This window comes from Papio anubis, chromosome 1, assembly GCF_008728515.1.
Source record: "Papio anubis isolate 15944 chromosome 1, Panubis1.0, whole genome shotgun sequence".
Classification (NCBI taxonomy): domain Eukaryota; kingdom Metazoa; phylum Chordata; class Mammalia; order Primates; family Cercopithecidae; genus Papio; species Papio anubis.
In genome coordinates, this window is record NC_044976.1 from 82,878,799 (window position 1) to 82,896,425 (window position 17,627).

At 35.1% G+C, this 17,627-nt stretch overlaps 1 protein-coding gene across 1 annotated transcript in view; it reads left to right on the forward strand.

Annotated features, from left to right (window-relative positions):
• SPATA1 (spermatogenesis associated 1) overlaps positions 1 to 17,627 on the forward strand; it is a 57,774-nt gene that overhangs the window by 6,596 nt on the left and 33,551 nt on the right. The window contains exons 2-6 of the mRNA XM_031665290.1: positions 3,218 to 3,388; positions 7,711 to 7,743; positions 8,644 to 8,763; positions 11,983 to 12,036; positions 12,132 to 12,363. Of these exons, the coding sequence (XP_031521150.1) occupies positions 3,287 to 3,388; positions 7,711 to 7,743; positions 8,644 to 8,763; positions 11,983 to 12,036; positions 12,132 to 12,363 (541 nt within the window). The 5' untranslated portion in view covers positions 3,218 to 3,286. The remainder of the gene's footprint in view (positions 1 to 3,217; positions 3,389 to 7,710; positions 7,744 to 8,643; positions 8,764 to 11,982; positions 12,037 to 12,131; positions 12,364 to 17,627) is intronic.

A 17,627-nucleotide genomic window follows, 5' to 3' on the forward strand; every position in this document is an offset into this window, starting at 1 on the left:
CATTAGCTAATTAGTAACAGGTAAAAAATGTGAAAATCCCACATATTATATGTTAGGATTTAGTATATGATTTGGTTAGGATCAACTACAAATTCTAAGCACGCCTAAAGTTTGTTTTGTTTTGTTTTGTTTTGTTTTTTGTTACAGAGTTTCGCTCTTGTTGCCCAGGCTAGAGTGCAATGGTGCAATCTCGGCTCACGCAACCTCTGTCTCCCGGGTTCAAGCGATTCTCCTGCCTCAGTCTCTGGAGTAGCTGAGATTACAGACATGCGCCACCACGCTAAGCTAATTTTGTATTTTTAGTAGAGATGGGGTTTCTCCATGTTGGTCAGGCTGGTCTCAAACTCCCGAACACAGGTGATCTGCCTGCCTCGGCCTCCCAAAGTACTGGGATTACAGGCGTGAGCCACCACGCCAGTCAAGCATGCCTAAAGTTTTAATTAGCCTCTCGTAGTTTCAATAGCAAAGGCTTACTCAAGTTAGCACAAGCAATGAGGAGATTATTGTAAAGATCAACGTAGAGCAGCAGTGGAGGCACATATCCCTTGTAAATCCCAAAACAGAAACTGTCACGCTAATAAGCCAAACTCGAAGTAGATCTAAGGCTAGATACTTCAGCCCCAAGACTTCTTGATTCCTCTCTAGTGCTTAGTTATAAACATGAATCAGCTATGTTACTTCCTCAGTTTGCTTCTCACTACCAGTTAACTTAGTCATTTTTTCTATGCTTTATCTTTTTTTATCTCTTTATAGATAAGTATAGCTTTCCCGTAACATAGGCTTGCCTCATGGCTATGATGCTATGATACTGCCTCATGACTTTTCTGTATTCTTTTTTTTTTTTTGAGATGGAGTCACTCTGTCGCCCAGGTTAGAGTGCAATAGCACGATCTTGGCTCACTGCAACCTCCCCTGGTTCAAGCAATTCCCCTGCCTCAGCCTCTGGAGTAGATGGGATTACAGGCGCATGCCACCACACCCAGCTAATTTTTTTTTTTTTTTTTGTATTTTTAGTAGAGACGGGGTTTCACCATGTTGGCCAGACTGGTCTCAAACTCCTGACCTCAGGCAATCCGCCCCTCTCAGCCTCCCAAAGTGCTGGGATTATAGGCATGAGCCACGGCACCTGGCTCTCTTTTCTATATTCTTGTTAGTAATGTCTACTAATGCTTGAATCTTGAGCTCTTTTCCCAGGTCTAATTCCCAAGGGCTCATCTTTTTACATCAGAACATTTTGTTTGTTTCTGGTCAGCCCAGGATTTGGTCTCCAGCGTTGGTCGCGTCAGAAATGATAAAGGGAGTTCTTAAAATCCCAAACATGGCTTCTTTGCCATTACTTTAGAAGGGATACTATAGGTTGAGTATCCCTTATCCAAAACGTTTGGTGTCAGAAATGTTTCAGATTTCAGATTTTTTCAAATTTTGGGGTATTTGCATTATATCGGTTAAACAATCCTAATCCAAAATCCAAAATGCTCCAATGAGCATTTCTTTGGAGCATCATGTCAGCATTCAAAAAGTTTCAGATTTTTGAGCATTCCAGATTTCAGATTTTAAAATTACGGATACTCAACCTGTATAGTGGGGTCCTGTATAGGTTTACCTCAGGACAACAATAAAGCAGGTCTTGACTGATCTATCTTGAGTTTGTTTAATTAAAAATTTGTTCTGGGATGGGCACATTGGTGGCTCATGCCTGTAATCCCAGCACTTCTGGAGGCCGAGATGGGCAGATCACTTGAGGTCAGGAGTTCGAGACCTGCCTGGCCAACATGGTGAAAACCTGTCTCTATTAAAAATACAAAAATTAACTGGAAGTGGTGGCACACGACTGTCATCTCAGCTACTTGGGAGGCTAAGGCAGGAGAATCACTTGAACCTGGGAGGCAGAGGCTGCAGTGAGCCAAGAGTACGCCACTGCACTCCAGCCTGGGTGACACAGGGAGACTCTGTCTCAAAAAAAAAGAAAAAAAAATTGTTCTGAATTAAAATATCAAATTTTAATATGTAACAAATTAAAACTTTTAGCCTACTAACTTGCATACCAGTGAATCAATGAATGTCCTTATGCTATAATTATTATAGATTATTAACTAATTATTATTTAATAATGAAGTGACCATATATGTATCTGAGTCATCTTTCACTTAGGTTCATAATAGAGGCTAATATTAATACAGTGGCATACAGAGTTTTTGTATAGATATATAAATACTTTCTTAAAGTACTAATGTGTACTTAAAATAGCGTTTGACATCGTCAAAATGATAAATCACATTCTAAGTTTTAATTATTATAAGAAATATGGAAAGTTATATGTAAAACTAATTTAAGGAGATGCTATATTTCAGGAGATAATCTTTTAATTTTGATACCATTAAAACAATTAGTGGTACTTGTTAGGGTTTTGTAGAGCTGCGATCAGTACTAGATCAGAGGAATTTTAAGTTTTGTTGGAGATAAATCCTTATTTTAACATAAATCGAGGAAGAGCAATGCTTTGAAATCTAGAAAAGCTTCAGCTCTTGTGTTGATATGATTAGTGTATCCTTAAGGATTATCCTGCTTTGATAATTCCTTTTAGAGTAATAATTCAGCTACCTTATTTTTTATTTTTTCTTATATACATTATATATTTTTAATTGTATCATATTCTTGTAAACTGCCATAAATCCTGAGGAAAAACACAGGGAATAATACACAACTGAAGCCTGATATATTTAAAGACTGGCATTTTCACCTGAAATGATTGTTCATGTTTTTTATTATTGAGGCATCAAAACCCAGGAAGAAATGTATATGGTAAAACACTTTTCATCATTCTATAGCCATTTTAACTAGCCCAGAGGCTAATTAAAACTTTAGGCATGCTTAGAATTTGTCGTTGATCCTAACCAAGTATCATAAATTCTGTCTTTCTACTTCCAAATGTGTATTTCTACTTCATGTAAAATGCTATCTATTTAACCTTAATTTTTGACCAAGAAAAGATGAATTATTTAGAATAGTAAAGTATGTCCTGGTCACAAGTCCATTATAGTGTAATTTGTCACATTACTTAGTTGTATAGATTTATACTCATTTCATTACACAGTCCTGTTTACTAGTAATATGTCCTTTTGAGTTAGAATAATAAAGATTATATATATTTCTAAGTTTTCATTTTTAGTTTATTTAATGTTTTTGTGTTTTCCTTTTTATTTCTTGAACAAATCAGAGACCAGAAATGAGTGGAATGCTACCTTAAGCCAAAAAACTATTACAATTTTTATTTAATACTACTTAAATGAAGAAAGATAAAAAAAGAAACAAAATTCAAATTGATAATTATCCCATTCAGACATTAGTAAATATGTCGCTCAATCCAAGTCGACCTTCCTCATCAGAGGTAAGAAAATCTTTTTATACTAAAATATAAGAAAGACCTGCTTATCATTGTTTTTGAAAAGTTTTATAAAAGCAAAAACATAAATTATATAAAGTATTAGATATTGACTCCACCATGATGCCAACTTCATATATCCCATTGCCTGGTTACACTTCTCGTGTCGCTAGCTCACTTCCTCTACCCCAACCATATTGGGATCCCCAATGCATTGATTCTATTACCTTTTTTACTATTTCTCAATTGTATGATTGAAGGTGGTACCCTCCATATCTAGCTTAAGTTCCATAGAGCAGTCATGATCACTCCTTTGCACATACTTTTGACTCCTTGCCCCTCTGTCACTTCATTGTGCTGCTTGGCAAAACAACAAACATGGTTAATGCATTTCTCCACCTGTTCTGTACCTACACCTGAGCAGCTGAACATGGCTAGACAAAAAAAATGTATACCATCATAAGTACCATTCTCACTTTAAATTCATGACCATGAATTTCAAATGGAATCTTTTCTGGTGGGCAGTCTTACTGTCTGCGACTCATTAATTCACTCTTTCACTCTTCTGAACAAGTATGTCATACCATCTCAGACCCCCAATACCTTCTCTCTATTTTCTCTTAAACCAAGTGCAATCAAGATTTCATCTCAATTATTCCACCAAAACTGTTCTCATTAAATTTACCCTTTCATTACTAAATCTGTTGGTTAATTCTTATCCTAAACATTCTTGATCTATATGTGCACAATAGCTGACACCATTAATCACTTTCTCTTCCTTGACATAGGCTTCACTAGGCTTCTAGCATACATATTATGTTTGTTTTCTTCTTACCTCCCTAGTTGTTCAATCTCAGTCATCTTTACTGGGTCTTCATCTTCCTCCTGACCTCTTAATTTGTGAATACATCAGGGTTCAGCTCTTTTATGTTTGTTTTCTTCTTACCTCCCTGGTTGTTCATTCTCAGTCATCTTTACTGGGCCTTCATCTTCTTACTGACCTCTTAATTTTGGAATACATCAGGGTTCAGCTCTTTGTTCTCTTCTCTGCCTACACTCATTCCTTGGTGATCTCATCTAGTCTAATAGATTTAAATACCAACTTTATGCCAAGGATTTCCAAATTTATAGCCTTATCTCAGTCCTCTTTCCCAAATTCCAGATTCACATAGGCCTATATTCAACTGACTAACTGACATCTCCACTTGGATGGCCAATAGATTTCTCATCTTAATATGTCTGAAACTGGATTTTTTTTCCCTTCCCTAAAACTTGCACTACTCATGACTTTTGCCATTTCAGATACTGAAAGGTCAAATCTATCCTTTCAGTATCTGAGGCCAAATGCCTTGGAGTCATACTTGATTCTTCTTGCATACTTGAGTCTTCTACTTGACTCTTCTTTCAAACTCCACTTCCAGTAGATTGACTCTGACTCTTCTACTTGACTCTTAAACTCCACTTCCAATTGATTGACTCTAACTTTTAAATACATACAAAATCTGACTGCTTTTTAATAACCTTTACTGCTAGCACATGAGTCACCATTGTCTCACACTCTAATTATTCCAGTAGCTTCATAACAAGTTCCCTTTTCTTGCCTCTTATAGTCTGTTCTAGCTATGATCCCTATCACTCAACTAATTAAGTAAAGCATTATGTATATCCTGATATAATGCAATATAAAATACAGGACACCACTTATAAAATATTATTGCCCCTGTGTCACTTGAAGGCTGGATAGTTAACTGTTTACAGGAGATAAGAGAGGTTGGAGAAACAAGTTAAATGACACCTTAGAGATAATAAAGTATATTCAGAATGTAGAACATTCTGTAAGACAACTGGCTCAGTATCTTTTAAAAAGTCAATGCCATGTTTAAAATAAAAAGCAAAAAATAGGTTTGGGAGCTCTTCAAGATGAAAGTTTTAAAAGACGTAACAACCAAATGCATTGTGTGATCCTTGTTTGAATTCCAGGTTAAGAAAATATTTCGAGGACAATTGGGAAAATTTAAATATGGACTGGATATTAATTGACATTAAGGAATTTTAATTTTTTAGATGTGAAAATGAAACTGTGATTATGTTACAGAGGTCCTTATTTTTAGAATATGGATACCAAATAATTTAGGGATATAGTGTCGCGATGTCCGATTTACTTTGAATATTTTATTCGGAGAGAGAGAATTACTCTATTTATATGTATGTTTAAAATTTTTCCTATAAAATAAAAATATATGTCAGATCTTAATGTTTCTCTTAAAACCATGCATTAGCTTCCCATTTTATAGGTGAAAATGGCTCAGAAGGCGCTATATGTTTCCCCTCTACCTCCTTATTTTTCTGAACTTATCTTCTACTACTCTCTCCCCTACTCTCTCTGCTTCAATCATACTGATATGCTCTCACCTTAATACCTTTATTTTATCTCTTTCTGAAACTCTTTCCCTCTAGATCTTCACTTGGCTAATTCCTTCTTTTCCCTTAGGTCTTTACTCCAATCTCACCTCTTCCATGAGACCTACCCTGAATATTTAAAACTGAAAACTTCTCCATTCCATATCTTCCCATTCTTCTTTACCCCACCCTACTTATTTTTCCCTAGTAGCTACCACTTTATAATATCTATATTATCTATTAGTGTTTTGTTTATTGTTTTTTAATTTAAAAAATTTTTTTTTAATTTTACTTCTTAGAAGTCAGTATTTATTGTTTATTGGCTATAGTTCTCACAAAACCAGGACTAGTCTGAGGCAAATGAGGTACTTGCCATAGATGAAAAATTTAAGGGGCTACCAAAAAATTGTTTTAGTAAAATTAATGCAAAAAAATCCATGATGAACAAGATACCAATATTTTAAATAAGAGACAGAATCCAACAGTGCCATCCCTAATCATTTTGAAACCTGGGGCAAAAGAAAAAGTATGTGCCCCCATATATATATGTGTGTGTATATATATACCTTGTAATGTATTTTTAAAATAGCTAATGGTTTTAATGAAAATATTATTGATGAGCAGCTTCCATTAAAGCCAGGAAAGTAAGATTATAATAAATCAGGGTGACAGTGTAAATAGAATATTTAACCTTAAAATAATATTGTCAGATTTAATATGTACTTTAAAATTTTTTAATGTTTTTTCAACTACTTTATTGTTCTGGAAAAAAAACATTAAAATGTATTTTTTAAGAAACAGGTATATAAATATTTAGTTCAAGAGAGAGTTTCCCCCTGTAAAATATTAATATATTTATATAAAGATAAGTTCATATTTACTTCAAATTTCTTAAGGTTTTGCAAATATTCAATAGTATAGCGAGGGGATAATCTTTTAAGTGCTCTAGTGTTCAAAATGCAACATACAGAAAACTTCACTATCAGATCTATACAAACATTTTAAATTTTTAATTAATATTTCATCATCAAAAGCATAGAAGTAATTTTCTTGATTTATAAAAACAACTTGAAGAAAAGCTTATGCTCAGGAACCATTTTTATCTCCTATGAAATTACTAATATTAACAGTAGGCCATATTCAAACTTTTAAAGGTTTCTCAGATATTTAATATTGCATTCAAGAATATTCATTTAAATGCTTTGACTTTTAATATGCAGGGAGTATCAAACTTCATTTGATTAAGAGATAAGACTATATTTGCAATCGCTCTGTTTCTGTTTTGGTTATATAAATATTTTTCTAAATAGAAGGATTCTAATCAAGGGCATAACAAAACATCAGTGGAAAAGTGGATAGTTACATAGAAGCACAGACACACAGACATGCCTGATGTAAGAACAATCATTCCTTTCTCCTTGGTCAGGAACAGGTTCTTCCTGGAATTCTGGGGAATAAGTACATTCCCCAAACCACAGTATTAAACCTTTTGCAGGTGCTGAGGGCTAGCAATCATCAGAACTGTAATAGGGAGAAAATATACAAAGGATAAAGATTCCACAAGTTCACCCCAGTGGAACTGAGTAGGTGGGGAGTGAGGTGAGGTAAAGGTTGATGTTAAGAAAACTAGTCTTGCCCTAGGATTCTTACTGCAGACCACAGAAAAAACACCATATGCCAAAGATGTTGAGATAATCTCATAGCCACATCTATAACATTGTTGCCAAGGGAAAATGTACTCCAAATGCCAAGTGGCCAACTTAAGAACAAATTTTTAGTTCATTTTGTTTTTTGTTTGTTCAGAGGGATGTATGTATTCCATTTTTTTCTGTTGTATTTATTAAACTTAATTCTATAGAACATCAGTTGATTTTTTTTTTTTTTTACTTTAAAAGTATTTTAACTAGTGTTCTTCTCAATTTATTCAGTTGGTGGAACTTTCATGTTCCTTTATGTTCCTAGAATGAGTTTTCTGCCCTAACCATATGCTCTCCCATTTCCTTCAGGTCTTTACTCACATATTACCTTTTTGTGTGGATATTCTCTAATGCACGTATATGTGTAGTCATGTAACAATATGCCTGAAAGAAGAATCTCTCTTCTCCCTTCCCTGCCTTATTTTTCTCTGTAGTACTTAGTAGTGTCTTATGGATTACATTTTTTTACTTATTTACTTCATTAATGTTTTCTATCCCACCACTAGATTATAAAGTCCATGAGGGCAGAGATTTTTGTTTTGTTGACTGCCATATTCCCATCCCTTGGAACAATGTCTGACACATAATAGATGCTCAACAAATATATGTTGATTGAATGAATTATCTAATATTTTTCATAAGGTCCTAGAAAAACAAGAGCTCAGATGATAGATAAGTGATGGCTTTAAATTTTAGATATTCAGGAGCAAAGTATCCCTAATAAACAAAGATGTGGAATCTGGCAATGTTAGATTATTTTAAAAAATTTTAAGCACTAGCTACTGCTACCAAACTTCCAAAATAAATATCTGTGGCTAAATCATTCATTAATGTATGTGTAAAGGTACATCTATTCCACAGCAAATTTTAACAATAAAATTTGGAAGTAGATTTCTAAGAGACAGTCATTTTCCTTTTCAGTACAAAACATTTATAAACAGTGTTTATTTGCATAATTTTAAAGGCAGACTTCTAATTATTTATTTTAAGAGATATTTATGGAAGACCTACAAAATGCCAGCAGTGTAGAAACATAATATATTAAGCTATATCTGACACATTAAATCAACCTTTGTGTTTGAGATAGCTGACTAAAGTTATTGAATCATTAGTATATCCAAAATCTATTTCATTTTATATTATAAGGCAATTTTATAATATTTCAGAGTATCTCCTCAACTTACTTTACGAGCCCTGAGGGAGCGTCTTGGTGAATTCCTGGGTGAAGATGCTATTGCAGAAAAATTTTTATTTCTGAAATGCATTGGAAATAATTTAGCTGTGGTAAGTTCTTTTTTTTCTTTCTTATTGAGAAAGACCATACCTTCTCAAATTATATTTCTTAAATGCTTATCAACTCAGCTTCTTAAGATATTATTAGATATGTAATATCAATCAAAACGAAATGGAAATATCATTAAACATACAGATCAACAAAGATAGGTTGCATGGGCATGTTATTGGGTGTGAAAATGATGGGTTTTCTGTGTGTGAATTTCCTTGCAAAGCAGAAAAATACCAGTTTAAAATGTGATCATATAAGTTCTTAAATTTAAATGAAAGTTTTTAAGTGTTTTAAGCAAGTACTTGAGTTCTGGAAAAAAAAATGGGGTTCTCATTGCTTGCGCCACAACTGGACTCATTTGATGTGAAAATGATATGGCTCCAACATATTTTTTTTGGTGTCAACGGTTTTTTTTATTTATTTTTTATTATTATTATTATTTTTTAGATGGAGTCTTGCTCTGTTGCCCTGGCTAGAGTGCTGTGGCGCAATCTTGCCTCATTGCAACCTCCACCTCCCAGATTCAAGCAATTCTCCTGCCTCCCGAGTAACTGGGATTACAGGCGTGTGACACCACTCCCAGCTAAGTTTTGTATTTTTAGTAGAGACAGAGTTTCACCATGTTGGCCAGGCTGGTCTGGAACTCCTGACTTCAGGTGATCTGCCTGCCTCAGCTTCCCAAAGTGCTGGGATTACAAGTGTGAGCCACCATCCCTGACTAGTGTCAACTATTATTTACTGAACACTCTTATTTGTAGTTTCTATGACTTAGTGGGCAGAATACTCTAAGTAGAAAGTATTCCTAGCTTAAGTTTCAAATCTAACAAGCCATCAGATCTCAAAGTTTCTGGTCTCTCATATCTATATAAATTTTATTTCCTTAAGATTTTCTATATTTAAACTCTTTAAAATGCAGCATATTCTTATTTCACTCTCATTAACAGATTATATCATTATTATGTGTTTATGTGAATATTTGCTTAACATCTAACTCTACCATTAGATTATAGTTCCTTGTGGGGAGGGACTTCATTTTATTCACCATTGTATTTATAACCAGTGCCTAACAAGGTGCTTTGCACTAGAGGTGTTTAAATTTTCACTGAACAAATTAAATCATGAATGAGAATGGAAAAAATAGGCATTTTCTTCCAAAGTACTACTATAATTTGCTGTGTGAGATTCTTGGGATCAGTAGCTAAATTTGAAGAGGTTTTGGTCATCAGAATTCTATGTAGTATAACTTTTGGCATATTAATATTAATTTACTGATCAGTTAGTTAGCTTTCCTCAAACAGGGAAGAAAATTAACAATTCTCATAATTTTTTGTTCTTTTTCATGATACGTATATGTACAAAATATCAATCATAGAATCCCAGATTGGAAGGGACTTTCTAAGTAATTGAGGTCAATTTCTAAAATCCTTGTAATATTTTATTATTTTAAACAAATATTTATTAATGTTTTTCTATATACAAAACTAGAAAAGAACTAGATATAGATCTTGCCCTCAGAGTGCTCAGTGTAGTGATGAAGATTAAAATACATAAAATAAATAAATAAAATATCATATTTTATATATTCAGAAGAAAAGGAGATTACTTCCAGCAGGGGAAGAGGGGAGGTAGAAAACTTTGAGGAAGAAGCAATATTTCAGTTTGGATCCTAAAAGAAAAATATTTGTTCTTGCAAAGATGAAGGGTGAGAAAAGCTTTCTGAACAGAGAAAACAGGATAAGCACAGAAGTAGAAATGCAGACAACTCAGAAATAATAAATGGTGCTGTTTTTAGTGGAGCATTGACTACATGAAAGGAAATAGTGGGATGCAAGTTATAAAGTCATTTGTTGAAGTTCTCAAATGCCAGATTTGTAGTTTGGATTTTTTCTTGAAACCATGGAGTTTTTGACTAAGAGTGACATGATCAGAACCTTCAGTAAAATTAATTGGGCCTCACTGAGAAGGATGGATTGAAGTGAGGAGGCAAGAATTTCAGTAAGAAAGTTGTACAGTGGTTCAGGCAAGAGATAATGAGGGCCTAAGGAACAAGCTGCCTCTCAAATTTCATCTATGACCATTTTCTCCTTGGTTTCATACTTCAGCTATAAAAATCTTCCTTTGGTCCTCAAATATGGCAGACTCATTTCTGATTTTTGGTCCTTGCACTTGCCTAGAAATCATTTCTCCCTGATTTTCAGATAGCTGGCTGTTTCTTTTCATAATTCAGGACTTAGCTCAAGTATTATCTTTTCTGAAAGGCCTTCCCTGACCAACTAGTTTTCAGACATTCTTTCTTCAAGTTACTCTTTATTACATCACTCTATTTTCTTTTCATAAAACACATATCACCATCCTAAATTGGGTTTATTTAGTTATTTAATATCTGCTTTCCCAAGTAGAACATAAGCTCCATGAAAGCAGAAATTTTGCCTTATTTATCATTGTATCCATACCATGTAGAACACTGCCTGACAGATAGTATGCCCTCAATATTTGTGTTTTGTTTTTGAGACAGAGTTTCCCTCTGTTGCCCAGTCTGGAGTGCAGTGGTGCACTCTCAGCTCACTGCAGCCTCCACCTCCCAGGTTCAAGCGATTCTTCTGCCTCAGCTTCCTGAGTAATTGGGGGAGCCACCACACCTGGCTGATTTTTGTATTTTTAGTAGAGATGGGGTTTCACCATGTTGGCCAGGCTGGCCTCGAACTCCTGACCTCAAGTGATCTGCCCTCCTTGGCCTCCCAAAGTGCTGGGATTACAGGCGTGAGCCACCACGCCCAGTCCCCCAATATTTGTTAAATAAATAAATAAATAACAAATGAACTCTATGGGTTGAATATGTAGGAAATAAAATAAAGTTTACTAAGTTGGACTCTAGGGTCAGATGACCTGGTTTTGAATCCCAACCTGGAAATTTCCTAGGTATACAATCTTTACTGAGTGTAAAGCACTTAGAATAGTGCCAGGGACATAGTAAGTCCATGTAAGTGATAGGCATAGTTATTATTAATAAATGACATAGAACTTCTATTATGTTTGATACAGTGAATAAAAGTAACATTATATTCTTCATTTCTAGAATCTAGCAGTAGTTACTAGCTTTTAAATTTGATTTTTATATTTGCCACAAATGCATGCCTTCTGCAAAAAAAGTAGAGGTAAAAATAATTGAAAAAAAAATGTAGCAACAGTTTTAATTTTTTCTCTTTACTTATTTCTAGGTGAAGGAAAAGCAAGAATCAGAACTGAAACTCAAATCATTTGCTCCTCCATATGTATGTTATGTGACATTTTAAACTTATGCTAATTTTTAACTTACAGCACTGCTTTTAATTACAAACTAACTTTTAAAATTTCCTATATGTTTTAGGCTCTTCAACCAGAATTATATTTGCTTCCTATAATGGACCATTTAGGAAATGTTTATTCACCATCATCAACAGTTATTTTAGATGAGCGGCAGACTAATAATGGTGCTAATGAGGCTGATGGAACAATCCACAGACCAATTAGTGTAACTTTGTTCAAGGAGGAACTTGGAAGAGATCCCAGTTTGTTAGAAAACACTTTGAAAGAGCTTCCTAACAAGAATCAGGAAGAAGGTGATTTTAAACTGGAATGGGAAAAAGAAAGAGGCTATTATAGTACATTTTAGCAGTAAGTCTGTAAGCAAACCCTGAGCAAACCTAGCCTTACAAATATAGGCAGTATAAAAAGAAAGCTACAATTCCACTTGGGGATTTCTAAAAAAATAATTTTGCCAGATGGGAGGAAAAGAAAACAATTTAAGTACTATATTAAAATAAAAACAAAATCAAAATAGTTACAGCACTTAAATGAACATTACCACCTTTACTTCTCTTTTAATAAAGTAGTTTTAGATAAAAGTAAAGCTACAGGGAAAGAGAAAGGAAAGATGACTGCATAAAACTTTGATATGACTCAGAGACCAGAAGGGTCAGGAAAACAATATCAAACCAACACAAACAACAACAAAAACAAAACTTTAATGTTGGGGAACATATGTATTTCAAATAATGTTAAAATTTTTATCTGATTACACCTATCAATTTACTAATAATTACTAATAATTTGATTCTTCAAAAGTGATAGGGGCCAGGAGTGGTGGCTTATACCTGTAATAAGCACTTTAGGAGGCCAAGGTGGGTGGATCACTTGAGCCCAGGAGTTTGAGACCAGCTTGGGCAACATGGCAAGACCCTGTCTCTATAAAAAATGCAAAAGTTACCCAGGTCTGATGGCACATGCCTGTAGTCCCAGTTACTCAGGAGACTGAGGTGGGAGGATTGCTTAAGCCAGGGAGGGGGAGGTTGCAGTGAGCTGAGATCGCACTATCAGCCTCCAGCCTGGGTGACAGAAAGAGACCCTGTCTCAAAAAAAAAAAAAAAAAAAACAGGTAATTTAAAATGTTTACATAAAAATTAAACTCAGGCTGGGCGTGGTGGGTCACTCCTGTAATCCCAGCACTTTGAGAGGCCGAGGCGGGTGGATCACGAGGTCAGGAGATCGAGACCATCCTGGGTAACATTGTGAAACCCCGTCTCTACTAAAAATACAAAAAATTTGCTGGGCATGGTGGCAGGTGCCTGTAGTCCCAGCTACTCAGGAGGCTGAGGCAGGAGAATGGTGTGAACCCAGGAGGCGGAGCTTGCAGTGAGCCGAGATAGCGCCACTACACTCTAGCCTGGGTGACAGAGCGAGACTCCGTCTCAAAAAAAAAAAAAATTAAAATTAAAATTAAACTCACTGAGCATCTAACTGGTGTCAAGTAATAAACAGTAAATATTAAATGTGCCTAAGATGAAAGCAAGTACTAACTTTGGAACATTGTTGGGTTTAGCATAAATTTAGAATACAAGAAATGTAACTGATTAAGAACTACTATATTCTACAGCTTTAATAGATGTCTTTAGTCAACATCTGGGGGATGCATTTCATTTGTAAATGTTTAGTATATCTGCTTTTCCTTCACAGTTTATTTTTTAATGTAATATGGTAAAAAAGTTAAAAGTTAAACTAATTTTTTTCCTATTGATTCTTAGACTATAGTCAACTTTATATGCTTTAAATGAGAGGACAGTGTGTTCAATTTTAAAAGTTCTAGAAACATCAGTAAGTATAAGGAAGAAAATAAGTATAAAGTATACCTTTACTAATAAATGTAAAGAAGAAAATAAAGACTGACAATAATTTTACTAGTCAGAGATTACTACTACTTAGAATTCTGATGTATATTCTTCCAGTTATTTTTTAGTTCTTATATATAAATAATATGTTTTTATTTTTCAAAAATGAAGACACATAGACTCTTAAAGCCTCTTTTATTTTAAAATATAAACATTTCATATCAATAAATATAGATCTATGTCATTATATAATTCCCTATGTCATAATTTACTTCCCCAACCCTTTATTAATGTTTCTGTTATCATGTATAGTGCAATGAGCAACATTTTTTTTTTTGTTTTTGAGATGGAGTCTCGCTCTGTTGCCTAGGCTGGAGTGCAGTGGCACAGTCTCGGCTTGCTGCAACCTCTCACTCCCAGGTTCAAGCAAATCTTCTGCCTTAGCCTCCCTAGTACATGGGACTACAGGTGTGCACCAACATGTCCAGCTAATTTTTGCATTTTCAGTAGAGATGGGGTTTCACCATGTTGGCCAGGGTGGTCTCAAACTCCTGACCTCAGGTAATCCACCCACCTTGGCCTCTCAAAGTGTTAGGATTACAGGCATGAGCCACCGCTCCAGGCCAGAGCAACACTTTTCTAAATGCAGTTTCATGCATTTGTCCTATTGTTATTTTTAGAAGTTTAACTGCTGTTTCTAAGGTAACGTAGTATTGTTGTCATTGTTCCTAGACCTTCCAACCTTGTGTGTTTTTCTCTGGTCACACTTCTTCCTTCTCCAGTAGAGATAACTACTGCTTTGATATTTGTGGTAATCGTTTTCTTGCTTTTCTTTTGCTTTCTGTATTTTGAAGCTCTGTTATTAGGTGCATGCATATTTAGGATTATTATGTCTTCTTGATAAATTGACCCCTATTTCATGTAATGTTTCTCTTTATCTCTGGTGGTAGTACTTATTTTGAATTATTTTCTTAACTTTAATTTGTGGTTTATCTTTTTACACTATGATTCTTTTGATCATAAGAATTCCTTGTAGTTTTACAACTGAGATATATATCCCTTGATAATATAGTTTAGTTATGTCTGTTTTGAATTTTATTTATGTATATCATTTTGAACTTGAGTAAGAGAAACTCAACATTGTAAGAGTCAACCATACCGTCACATGTAACACTATTTCTTTTCATTGTTGTGCTATTCCATTTTATATTCATACAATTTATTTACATTACAATTTATTCGTCTATTCTATGGCTGATGGACATTTGGTTTGTTTGCAGCTTGGGACTATTACAAATATCCTGTTATGTACATTTTTGTACACAAGTCCTAAATGTGCATGTGCAAGAGAATTGGCATTGTTTGTTGTTAATGTTCATGTACATGTTCAACTTCACTAAACATCCATGTGTTTTCCAAAGCAATAGTACCCAGCAGCAATGTCTAAAAGTTCCTATTGAACCATAATCTTGCCATTATGTCATATATTTTCTGTCTTCTTGTTTCTCTGCTCCACATTCTGGAAAAAATAAAGAATGAGGTAGTATAGATTTCTTCCAAATGCATTTCCAGTTATCCCAAAATATCATTCATTCCCTCCCCACTGATTTCAAATGGCACCTTTACCACACTATATATAAAAATATATATATATATTCATACCTATATTCTTATATATACAAGACCACTTTCAGACTTTATCCATCTTCTGAACTAGTACTGACATTAATATTTTTTATATATCTGGCAGGGTGATTTCCCATTCAATATTATTATTCTTTATTGTGAGGTTCAAAATTGGATATCATATGTGAAACTGCTTTGTATCTGTAAATTGCCACACAAATAAATATAAATAATTTTTTCAATAGTTTTGGTTTGAACTTTTATTTCCTCTGTGGTTTATTTGTCATTTTGTTGGAAAGAAATCCAGTTTTTAAAAATTTTTATAAATATTATAAACTCTTTGAGGACAAGTATTGCTACTTACTCAGAGTCAAACACAGTGCCTAGACCACAGTCCTGAATAAATATTTGTTGAAAATTAATAACTGTCTTAACATATCAATGAGTAAATATGTAATCAATTACCGTGTTCTTAGACAGTAACTGTAATGGTACAAAAATGATAACAGATGCTATCCCTTCTGAAACATGACATTTTAGAGAAGAAATTTATAATAAATAATAAAGTTTGGGGAGAATGTAGGTAATATGTTTCTGTTTTTGTTTTTGTTTTTGTTTTTAGAGGGAGTCTCGCTCTGTTGCCAAGCTGGAGTGCAGTGGTGCGATCTCAGCTCACTGCAACCTCCGCCTCCCAGGTTCTAGCAATTCTCCTGCCTCAGCCTCCTGATAGCTGGGATTACAGGTGCCTGCCACCACACCCAACTAGTTTTTGTATGTTTAGTAGAGACGAGGTTTCTCCATGTTGGCTAGGCTGGTCTCAAACTCCTGACCTCAGGTGATCCGCCCGCCTCAGCCTCCCAAAGTGTTGGGATTACAGGCGTGAGCCACTGCGCCTGACTGACACCTAAACTTTTTTTTTTTTTTTGGAGACAGAGTCTCGCTCTGTCCCCCCAACTGGAGTGCAGTGGCACAATCTCGCCTCACTGCAACTTCTGCCTCCTGGGTTCAAGCGATTCTCCTGCCTCGGCCTCCTGAGTAGCTGGGACTACAGGCACACGCCGCCACGCCCGGCTAATTTTTTTGTATTTTAGTAGAGACAGGGTTTCACCATGTTGACCAGGCCGGTCTTGAACTCCTGAGCTCAGGCAATCCGCTGGCCTGGGACAGGCAGTCCGCCCATCTTGGCCTGCCAAAGTGCTAGGATTACAGGTGTGAGCCACCAAGCCTGGCCGAGCCTAACCTTCTTAAGATGGCATAGAGAACTCTTCAAACCCAGGGCTACAGCGTATGGCCATGGAGATTGTTTAGTGCCTATCTCCAGAAGGCCTGCTTCTCATAGATGGTGATATGAATGAAGCTTTCAGGATTTACTTAATGTTGGGGTTAGTTCAGTAATTTTTTTCTATTATTATTAGTAGTAATACTACTGTTATAATAGTATGAGATTAGGAAAGGGAGGGAGAGAAGTACTATGAATTGGTACTTCTGGAGAGGTAGGTAGCGACTTGAGCTACAAGAGCCTTGCTTGCAAAGCTAAAGAGTTTAGTAGGTAATGGGAAGCAATCTGAAGTTTTTAACTGAGTGGCATGATTGGATTTTAGTTCTGGAAAAACAACTTAGGTGACAAGATGGAAAATAGACTTAGGGACTAAGAAAATGGCAATGGGATATAAATCAGAACTTAAAGTCAAGAAACTTCTCAGGATTGGACAGTGTGCTAGGTGCTTTATGTGCATTATGCCATTTTAGAGATAAGGAAAGAGAAGTTAGAGAAATAACTTACCTAAAGTCATACATGTTATGGCCATGCCAGGGCTTGAGCTCTTGTGTGTCTGACTAAAGCCCATGCTTTATAACACTGTGCTAGAGTCATACTGAACTTTTCATTATGGATAAAAATGCTTCACACATTATTAGTATTCTGCTCCTTGCACATACCGTATTCTTTGCTTAAAATCCTCTTGCTCCCTTCTTTGCCACCAAACAGCTCATAGTTCAAAACTTAGTTTCACAGTTATCACTCCATTTTCTGTGACTCTATCATATTTTAAACATATATTTGCTGGAGTTCTCAAAACACTGAGGTCTACATT